This window comes from Hyla sarda, chromosome 3, assembly GCF_029499605.1.
Source record: "Hyla sarda isolate aHylSar1 chromosome 3, aHylSar1.hap1, whole genome shotgun sequence".
In the NCBI taxonomy this organism is placed as follows: domain Eukaryota; kingdom Metazoa; phylum Chordata; class Amphibia; order Anura; family Hylidae; genus Hyla; species Hyla sarda.
In genome coordinates, this window is record NC_079191.1 from 290,220,655 (window position 1) to 290,231,791 (window position 11,137).

Sequence of the window (11,137 nt, forward strand, 5' to 3'; positions counted from 1 at the left end):
TTCCAAAATAGCGTATTTTAGGTCACTTTTTATACCATAAAAAAAATAAAAATAAATAAATGAATAAATAGTGATCAAAAAGTCAGATCAAAACAAAAATGGTACCAATAAAAACTTCAGATCATAGCGCAAAAAATTAGCCCTCATACAGCCCCTTACACGGAAAAATAAAAAAAGTTATAGGGGTCAGAAGAAGACATGTTTCAACATATTAATTTTGGTGCATGATTTTTTTTTTGTAGTAAAATAAAATCAAACCTATATAAATTGGGTATCTTTGTGACTGTATGGACCTACAGAGTAAATATAAGGTGCAATTTTTACTGAAAACTGCACTGCGTAGAAATGGAAGACACAAAAATTTACAAAATGGCTTTTTCTTCATTTTTGCCTCACAAATTTTTTGGCGGAATTATTAATAGTATTATAAAGTAAAATTGTTTAGGTGGAAACTTTAAAGTGTTATAATTTTTAGAAGGTGAGGAGGAAAAAACTAAAGTGCAAAAATGAAAAATCGCCAAAGAGGGATAGGGTTAAACTCACTATTTACATTTTGATAGATGAAACCTATTATTTAAAATTATAGTGTGATATTAGTTTCTATTTGGTGTAATCTGGGTGTGAATATAATTAGAATTGTAAAACTGTACTGTAAAGGAGTGCTTAAAGCAGTATCTTATATATTAAACTTCTAATTAAATTGTAATATGTATGACAAAACTTAGCATATATTATAAGGCAATATTAGTTAACTATTTCTGAAAGAAAATAAATGTTAGATGAAAAAAAAAACACAACTTATGGGTGGCATGACTCATTTATTGTTCTTCGACATATCTCTTTGCTTCCATTAATTCAATGTTTTTGAAGTTACAAAACATCTTAAAATAAATTATAATTTATGTACACTTTACATATTTTTGGGTCACAATAAGATGAGGAACGAATGACAGACCTTGTCATTTGTAAAGTAATATGGTTGTTGGGACATTTTTTGCAGTCCAGAGCAAAGAACATTGTCAACCTGAGACAGAAGATTATAACAGGATCAAGTGAACAAGTTTAGAAGCATTTGCGGTGGACAATAGATGGACCAGCTTCATCATATTCCTGTTTTGTGATCCACATCTGTTGGAAGGTAGACAAAGAAGCCAAGATGGAGCCACCGATCCAAACAGAGTACTTACGCTCAGGTGGAGCAATGATCTGTGAGAGATAAGAAAGTCATAAGACTTTTACACTTAAAAGATACAGATTTTCTCCATAATTAAAAATATAATTATGAAAACTATAAATAAGAACATTCTATGTTATTAACTAAATATTAAAGAAATAGAAGATATTGAAAAAGTATATAAACATTACCTTGATTTTCATAGTGCTGGGAGCCAGAGCAGTGATCTCTTTCTGCATACGGTCAGCAATACCTGGGTACATGGTAGTACCACCAGACATGACATTGTTGGCATACAAGTCCTTCCTGATGTCAATATCACACTTCATGATGCTGTTGTAGGTTGTCTCATGAATACCAGCAGACTCCATACCTAGAATTTTCATGATGAAAAATTAGCCTTATTGAAACTATCCAGTGTCTGCTGTGTAAAAATAAAAATACTAAATATATACCAATAAAGGATGGCTGGAAAAGAGTTTCTGGGCAACGGAAACGTTCATTGCCAATGGTGATGACTTGTCCATCAGGCAATTCATAGCTCTTCTCCAGAGATGAGGAGGAGGCAGCTGTGGCCATCTCATTTTCAAAGTCAAGTGCTACATAGCACAGCTTTTCCTTGATGTCACGGACAATTTCACGTTCAGCTGTTTTGGGCAATATTGAATTTAGTATAATACTTAAAGGCAAATATTATGCATATACAAATAAAACCTAACAACATTATATACTGGATACTCCACTACAATTATAAAATATAATCTACTAAAAAGGGTCCTACAATAGATTATATAGAAGTATTAAAGTGGTCATCTAGCAATAGAAAGACACAGTTAATTTTTTTTTCAAAAACAGCACCACGTCTGTTAAACGATTGTGTGTGGTATTACAACTTGGCTCAATTCACTTTAATGGAACTGGGCTGCAAAATCAAACATACAGACAAATAAGATGCAAATACTGGATAATTTTTAAAGTAATATCTCCAGTGCAGATTTCTTGACATGACACTACAGGATTTACTTTAATATTCTGTAATGGCTAAGTATAACTGTTTTATGAATAATCCCTTTTAAAATAAAAACGATTAATATTATGGAGGAGAAGGCTGTCCAAGTATTGCTTACCAGTAGTGACAAAAGAGTAGCCACGCTCTGTCAGGATCTTCATAAGGTAGTCAGTCAGGTCACGACCAGCCAGGTCAAGACGCATAATTGCATGTGGCAAAGCATAACCTTCATAAATTGGGACGTTGTGTGTTACACCATCACCAGAGTCTAGCACAATACCTGCAAGCAAATTGCATTTACATATTACAGCCCATAATAGAGTGTAAAACATTACAATCTGACTATTAATGTTACATAATATTAGAGGCATTTTAATACTGGCACAATTCCTTAATGGCTGTAAAGAAATATTGTGTGGGCTTAAAACAAGTGTGGTTGATAAATGAGTTACACGCAGTACAACTCTGAAGCCCCACCCCCATTTACTGATGTTCTGAAGTGTTGAAAAAAGTGGCATAAGGGCCCAGCATACATGGCATTCAGCCCAAACACCATGCATTTATTTACTTCAGGACACTGCCATGAGTACATCAATAATCTGCCTCTGTTTTTACACCTGTACAAAAATACATTTCAGTAACATGATTACTTCTCATTACAACTCTTACCAGTGGTACGGCCAGAGGCATACAGGGAAAGCACTGCCTGGATTGCAACATACATAGCTGGGACGTTGAAGGTCTCAAACATGATTTGGGTCATCTTTTCACGGTTGGCTTTTGGGTTCAAAGGAGCTTCAGTGAGCAGGGTGGGATGCTCCTCTGGGGCTACACGCAACTCATTGTAGAAGGTGTGATGCCAGATCTTTTCCATGTCATCCCAGTTAGTGATGATACCATGCTCAATTGGATACTTCAGAGTCAGGATACCTCTCTTGCTCTGAGCCTCATCACCTACATAGGAATCTTTTTGACCCATACCAACCATGACACCCTAAAAAGCACAAATGTAAATGCATTTAATGTAACATATTTGGCAAGCACAGAGCAGCAGAAATAAAATACAATATTTCCTTTCTAAAAGTGAATTGTGATAATTGTAGTACTTATGTAAATGGTTGTTTTACATCTATATATTGAATGCATTAAAGGGAATCTGCTGTATTTGATGTTAAGATCTGCATGCACTGTTTAATAGCTGTTAGAGTATAAAGTGTCGAGAAGGATAAACAGAGATGTTCATGTGCCACAGCCTGGTACACCTCCTCGTCACCCTCACCTCACAGCCCCCCCATATTGTAAGCTAGGCTCTGTATGTCAGTCAAGGAAGCGTTGCAAGGTAAGATTGAGCAAGGGGGTGCCAGGCTAGTGGAGCGTTAGCAGCTTAGCATTTATAAGCCATTACCATCAGCTCCAAGAAATGTAGGTGTTTGTGTTTATACAGTGGCGTTTGCAGATCTTAGCAGTAAATGCACCCGACAGATAACCGTTAAATATATAATACTATAATATAAAATATTTCATAATGTTACAATAATATATTGTTGTATAGACCCTTAAGCTATTAATATGTTTTGTAAGTATTATAGTGAAATATTTTCCTGCCAAGTATCATAATGCACACCTGGTGGCGGGGACGACCAACAATAGATGGAAATACTGCTCTTGGGGCATCGTCTCCAGCGAATCCAGCTTTTACAAGCCCGGAGCCATTGTCGCAGACAAGTGCGGTGGTCTCTTCATCGTCACACATGATGTTAGCTTTCTAAAAGGGTACAAATTATACAATGTTTATAAAAGCTTAGTTTCCTATATTTACTATTTGCTAAACATATCAGTGCTATAAACTTCTGGTACTTAGTTACATTAAACCACTGAATACATACATATAAACTGCTATCAATAAATATATGATAAATATTTGGAACAATCAACACTTTCCTGACATCACCCTGCCACGTGTTCTAACAGAACACCCATCCTGTTCTGAAACCTACACCTGCTTCTCCCCATTCACTTACTCTTGCAGTTACTGTGATGAGAAGTATTGCTAGGAATAAGCTTAAAAGGGGTTATCCAGGAAAAAAAAAATTTTTATACATCAACTGGCTCCAGAAAGGTAAACAGATTTGTAAATTATTTCTATTAAAAAAATCCTTAATCCTTTCAGTACTTATGAGCTGCTGAAGTTGAGTTGTTCTTTTCTGTCTAAGTCCTCTCTGATGACACCTGTCTCGGGAACCACCCATTTTAGAAGCAAATCCCCATAGCAAACCTCTTCTACTGTGCAATTCCCGAGACAAGCAGAGAGCACTGTTGCCAGACAGAAAACAACAACTCAACTTCAGCAGCTGATAATTATTAAAAGGATTAAGATTTTTTTAATAGAAGTAATTTACAAATCTGTTTAATTTACTGGAGCCAGTTGATATATATATAAAAAAAAGTTTTTCCTGGAATACCCCTTTAAGTAGCTGGAATTTCGATGGAAGTTATGGTTTAAGTTTTATAAGGTTCACAATACCCTACTGTAGTTATTCTGCTCATTTAGCAATAGCTAAAAATGGAAATGTGAAAGTTAAAGGCAATTGTGTAGTGCTGTTTCCTATATTTAAATGTTATAGTCTTCCTGTTCTACTTTTAGGGTGGTTTCACAGGTGCTACTTATGAGGATTTTTTGTGCTGTCTTCAAAGCTAAAACAAAAGTGGATAAAAAAAAAATAGTAGATTCATTGCTATATAATACTACTTCCTTATACCTTGCAAATTCAACTTTTCCTGGAGCTTACAAAAATGACTAAACTATGGAAGCGGACACTAAATTGGGATACGCAGAATCTGTCAGATCTGGGATCTCCAATTTCTTCAGCTTACAATTCCTAGACAGTAAAGACAACTTGTCTAGCCATAGGCTGACTGAAATTTCATCTGTTGGAAGCGCTTTATCAGAGCTGACATGACACTCAGCCCCACTTCCTTCTTGTCCTATATATTGTACTGTCATAAACAATTTCATAAAGCTAAGAACTTCTAGTCAGGGTCCAAGTTCCTGTATATTGTACAATTTCTGTAATAACTGTATTCCTCTCCCTCCCAGGTGTCTCTCTAGAATTCCCCAGTCAGTGACGGTTCACTGCTGCCTTTGCAGGATCCAACCCTCCTCCCTTCCCGCGCTGTCCTCTCACCTCAGGCTCCGGTCTGTCTCAGGCAGTGCAGGGATGCTGTGGCTAGCTCTCCAGCTCGCTCAGGCTGCTGTCCCGTCTGGAGCTTATTTATATATAACACATGTATCCCTCTCAGCCAACCCTTCCCCTCCATGATCTCTCCCCATATTAGGCTTCTGGGCAACGACCTTGCCCCCCTTGGGCTTCCAGACTGGCCGAAGGGTGCCCATACATGGCCAGTCTGGCCGGGCACCAGGTGAAAGAAGGGCTGGAGCCGTAAAAGGATTCGGTTGGAGAGGATAGAGTGCCCGTTGGTTCTGCCAGCTCCACGGCCGGGAGAGCAGGGGAAGAGGCGGACTCCTGGCATGCCAAGCGTGACCTGATAATCCCCCTTCAGCAGCGCATCAGGAGCGGGGCTGAGAAAGATTTAGGGCGGGGAGGGGTTGGTATGGGGGACAACTGTTGAGGTGGCCAGCGAGCTATAGACAGCTTTGCTATACAAGGGATCACCTGCACCTCTAGAAGATGAAACCTCTGATACAGACATTCAGGTTAACAGGCTGCATCTGTGGCAAAAATAGTTCACAAGTTTCAGGTTGAGGCTAAACATGGATGGTATATAAGACAGTTGTGTGTGTATAAATGATTGCTCACCTAAGCTGTTATGTACATAGTTGCTTAAAATGTGCAGGTGTTTGGCAGCTAAGTATTTGTAGGAGTGAAAGGGTAAGCCGTGTGTTCTACTTACATAAAGCTGAAGGGCTTTATGACCCAAACACTAATTACATGGCTGATTGTAGGAATCCTGCCGCCCTAAAATCATTTTTAGTTGGCTACAGGGGCCAACATCGGGTACTAGGAACTCTGTGCTTTTCATAAAGAGTAACATCACCCCACACACATGAAATGGCACTGTTGTGATTAACGCCTATACCCCTTTTACTCATGAGTAAGGGTATGTTCACACTGAGGAATTGGAGAGGAATTTCCACAAGTAATTCTGCTCGCTTATTCCTCTCCAATTCATTCAGCAGTGCTATACCCCATAGTATTTAGTTAACTTTCCTCTCCTCAGTTCACACTGAGGAAATTCCACTAGCGGAATTCTGTCACAGAATTCCGTTCCGCATGAAGAATGAACATGTTCTTTCTTCATGCGGAATTCGGCTCATAACTCCATAGAAGTAAATGTAAAAATTTTTGGCAGTCTGCCACACTTCCGCGCGGAATTCTCGCATTACTGTGTGTCCTATCCTCTTTAATTTCTGCAAGGAAATCGGAGCGGAATTCAGCGCGAAAAAAAAAACCACGGCGTTTTGGAGCGGATTTTGTAAACGAACATTCCGCTCACACCTTAACCAGTGTGAACATACCCTAAAAGTAGTTACAGGCTTATACACATTAGCAGCAACATTCTTTGGAATGTATGCCTCTATTGAAATAAAATTACACATAATACTCATTGAAAAATTATTAGGATTGTGTCTCGAAATTTTTGTGTTGTTACATAGACATGGTTTACAATTCATAGATCATGCTTATGTAGTCTTAGGGGGAGATTTATTAAAACCTGTGCAGAGGAAAACTTGCCCAGTTGCCCATAGCAACCAATCAGCTTGCTTCTTTCATTTTCATGAAGGCCTGTGAAAAATGAAAGAAGCGATCTGATTGGTTGCTATGGGCAACTGGACAACTTTTCCTCTGCACAGGTTTTGATAAATCTCCCCATTAGTGCCCATTCACATGGTTGAATTTCCATGCGGAATCCAGCATAAATATTCGCTTGGAAATTCCAATGCAGCAGCATTGGATTCAGCTGAACCATGCATACTGCATAATTCCTGCGGTGGAACAAATTAATTCTTTTAGCAGAATCCCCTCTGAAATTTATTGCTGTCCATGAAGAGGGCGCATTTCCGAGTGGTCCTGGCGCCAACTGATTTGTGGGTGCCTGCCGCACACCTGAAATTTTCCTAAGCAGATATTCTGCAGTGCAAATGGACCCTTAGGGTACGTTCACACGCGCGGATTTTCTTAGCGTATTTAGCTGCGGATCTGCTGGTGAAGGCCCCGCTCTATGCTGGCTTTACATGTGCCTGCTGGTACCAACAGGCACACTGTAATGTGCGAGTCGCAGTATACTCGCACATCACGGGAGCTCTCTGCCTAGCTCAGAGCAGGGAGAGCGTCCGCGATGTGAGAGTACGCCGTGCACATCACTGCAGTGTGTCTGCTCATAGCGGCGTATTGCCGCTACCAGCAGGCACATGTAAAGCCAGCATAGAACAGGGCCTTCACCAGCGGATCCGCAGCTAAATACGCTAAGAAAATCCGCGCGTGTGAACGTACCCTAAGGGTCCATTTGCACTGCAGAATATCTGCTTAGGAAAATTCCAGGTGTGCAGCAGGCGCCCACAAATCAGTTGGCGCCAGGACCACTCGGAAATGTGCCCTCTTCATGGACAGCAATGCATTTCAGAGGGGATTCTGCTAACACACTGCAGTGATGTGCGCGGCGTACTCGCACATCGCAGCCGCTCTCCCTGCTCTGAGCTAGGCAGAGAGCTCCCGCGATGTTCAAGTATACTGCGACTCGCACATCACAGTGTGCCTGCTGGTAGTGGTGTATTGCCGCTACCAGCAGGCACATGTAAAGCCAGCATAGAGCGGGCCTTCATCAGCGGATCTGCAGCGTAAAATGTGCTGAAAATCTGCACGTGTGAACGTACCCTTAGTGTTAAATACATTGCATGGCTAAATACACGAGCTGAGCACAGTTCAGATTTGGGTAATTCTACCAAACGCGTTTGATTTTTCACGTCAGCTTGTCTATAGTGTTGAGCGGCATAGGCCATATTCGAATTCGCGAATATTCGCGAATATATGGACGAATATTCGTCATATATTCGCGAATATTCGCACATTCGTTATATCCTCGTTTTATTTTCGCATATGCGAAAATCCGCGTATGCGAAAATTTACAGATGTGAAAATTAGCTTATACAAAATTAGCATAAGGTAAAATTCGCATATACTAAAATTCGCATATGCGAATTTTCGCATATGCGAATTTTCGCACGCCAGTCTCACACAGTAGTATTACAGCCTTCTTTACACCACACAAGCTGGAAGCAGAGAGGGGTAATCACTGTGATGTGTACTGTGAAGAAAAAAAAAAAAAAAAAAAAACGAATATTCGTAATTACGAATATATAGCGCTATATTCGCGAAATTCGCGAATTCGCGAATATGCGATATTCGCGAATAATATTCGAATTGCGAATATTCGCGAGCAACACTACTTGTCTATTAACATTTAGATCTCCTACTATTAGTGGACCAACTGGCACTGAAGGTCTTCACTGGCCATGTGTAAAATTGAGACTTTGGGGGACATGTATCAATGTAGTTGAAACTTTGGGGGACATGTATCAATGTTGGTGTTGGTAGCTGTTTTTTGTAGATCCTTTTGGTTGGTCTAAATTTGGTGCAATTGCACCAAATTTACCATACTTGTGTGAACCACATGATAAATTTTGTGCAAAGTTCTAAATCTCCACACAGTTCTGTTTGTACACTTGAGCTGCACCTCATAGGAAAAGTTTTGTGTCCTGGAGGGATTTTGTTCTATTGCTTTGAGGCTAGGATTCCATTGAGGTTTTCTTGTCCACATGGCCAGATCATCATTGGCGCTCCTGGAGCACCTGCTCCGGACCTCGTGCCCGCAGGGGGCCCTGTCACATTCGGGACATCCCTGTGGGCTGCTCAGTGGCGGATCCGGGGGGGGGGGGGGGTACTGTTTTAAAGTGGCCGCAGCGCCACTTTTCCCCCCTGCTTTTTCTATTTTTCATATTTCCTTACCTGGCCGCGCTCGGCAGGCTCAGGTAATGCGTCGGGTCTTGTGGGCTGTGATGAGTGACGTCTCCTGCTGCTCCTCTGCACGGCGTCAGGGACGTCATTCATCATTTCCTGAGGCCGAAAAATAGAAAAAGCAGGGGGAGGGAGGAGCAATGAGCAGGGGAGGGTTATGAGTGGGGAGGGGAGATGAGCAGGGGGGAGGATGATGAGCAGGGGGGAGGATGATGAGCATGGGGGGAGGATGATGAGCATGGGGGGAATGATGAGCATGGGGGGAATGATTAGCAAGGGGGGAATGATGAGCATGGGGGGAATGATGAGCATGGGGGGGAATGATGAGCAGGGGGGGGATGATGAGCAGGGGGAATGATGAGCACGGGGGTGGAATGATGAGCAAGGGGTAGAATGATGAGCAGGGGGGCAATGATGAGCAAGGGGGGGGGATGATGAGCAAGGGGGGGATGATGAGCAGGGGAAAACACTGGAAAGGAGGCAGGGGGTAAATGTGGCACAGGGGCTGATAAAAGGGGGAAGGGGGGCAAACTGAGGATCAAGGGGAATCAAAGTTGGGGGGAATGATGAGGCATATAGTTCAGAGCTTCCAAGTCATTAATTTTACATTTATTTTTTCTCTCTCCAATTTTCCTGTGAAAATGATGGTGCGTGTTATATGCCAGTGCGTGTTATACGCAGATAAATACTGTAATCCCCCCCTCACATTCAGCAGGACATCCCTGTGTCCTGAAAGATCTTTTCGGGACACAAGGATGTCCCGGTTACCTTTCTGTGGCCCCCTGCTCCGACCACTGCTCCTCCGGTCCCGGGACCTACTGCTATGGCCCATAGGCCATAGCAGTAGATCTTGACCCTGGACCAGAGGAGCGGTGGTCGGAGCACTGAAGTGGGGCAGTACACAGACATACAGTCTCTAGTCATACACTGTATATGGCTGGAGGCTGTATGTCTGTGGGGGAACTATACTGCTAACCTAATGTGGGGAGGGACTACAACCTAATGCGGTAGAACTGCAACCTACTGTGGGGGAACTACAACCTAATGTGGGGGAACTGTACTGCCAACCTAATGTGGGGAAACTACTGCACCTAATGCGGGGGAACTGTACTGCATCTAATGCGGGGGAACTGTACTGCATCTAATGCTGGGTAACTGTACTGCACCTAATGTGGGGGAACTGTACTGCACCTAATGTGGGGGAACTGTACTGCCAACCTAATGTGGGGGAACTGTACTGCCAACCTAATGTGGGGGAACTGTACTGCCAACCTAATGTGGGGGAACTGTACATCCAACCTAATGTGGGGGAACTGTACTGCCAACCTAATGTGGGGGAACTGTACTGCCAACCTAATGTGGGGGAACTGTACTGCCAACCTAATGTGGGGGAACTGTACTGCCAACCTAATGTGGGGGAACTGTACTGCACCTAATGTGGGGGAACTTTACTGCCAACCTAATGTGGGGGAACTGTACTGCCAACCTTATGTGGGGGAACTGGGGGTGGGGTTGTTGAAGAAAAGTGTAGTGGAGAAGTTTTTCTGTGTTTTTGTAGGTAAAAAAAAGGGGGAAACGTAGCCTTAAGGGTCTTTGGGAGCAGGAGTCTGGAGGAGGACTTAGGGGTCTGGGGGTCAGAGGGGTTTTCAATGGGATGCTTGTTTTCAATGTTTGGGATGCTGCTGCACACTACGGAAGACACAGTGTGTGTAATATTATTTTTTAGAGGGCATGATGTTTGGCAGTATAATATACAGGGTACACAGGGTTTGGCAGTATTATATTTAGGAAGCACAGTCTCTTGAAGGGTTAGGATGAGGATCGGCTGGCAAAGTGAGGAACCAATGATGTCCAGTCGTCGAACTTTACAGAGGAAGATGGAGCTGGAAGAAGACATGGCGTCTGGACCAGATGAAGAAA

The 11,137-nt window shown here is 42.1% G+C and overlaps 1 protein-coding gene across 5 annotated transcripts; it reads right to left on the reverse strand.

Annotated features, from left to right (window-relative positions):
- Positions 1-807: 807 nt before the first annotated feature.
- ACTA1 (actin alpha 1, skeletal muscle) lies at positions 808-6,212 on the reverse strand. Of its 5 annotated transcripts, none has more exons than XM_056566836.1 (7): positions 6,096-6,212; positions 3,808-3,948; positions 2,853-3,177; positions 2,302-2,463; positions 1,630-1,821; positions 1,366-1,547; positions 808-1,206 (listed from the first exon to the last, which is right to left on the reverse strand). In XM_056566836.1, exons 2-7 carry the CDS (start codon positions 3,934-3,936, stop codon positions 1,063-1,065), a joined length of 1,134 nt encoding a protein of 377 aa, XP_056422811.1. In that variant the 5' UTR covers positions 3,937-3,948; positions 6,096-6,212; the 3' UTR covers positions 808-1,062. The 5 variants fall into 5 exon arrangements, with proteins under 5 accessions (XP_056422811.1, XP_056422813.1, XP_056422809.1 ...); XM_056566838.1 differs by lacking the exon at positions 6,096-6,212 and adding an exon at positions 6,002-6,071; XM_056566834.1 differs by lacking the exon at positions 6,096-6,212 and adding an exon at positions 5,369-5,930.
- Between the last annotated feature and the right edge of the window lie 4,925 nt (positions 6,213-11,137).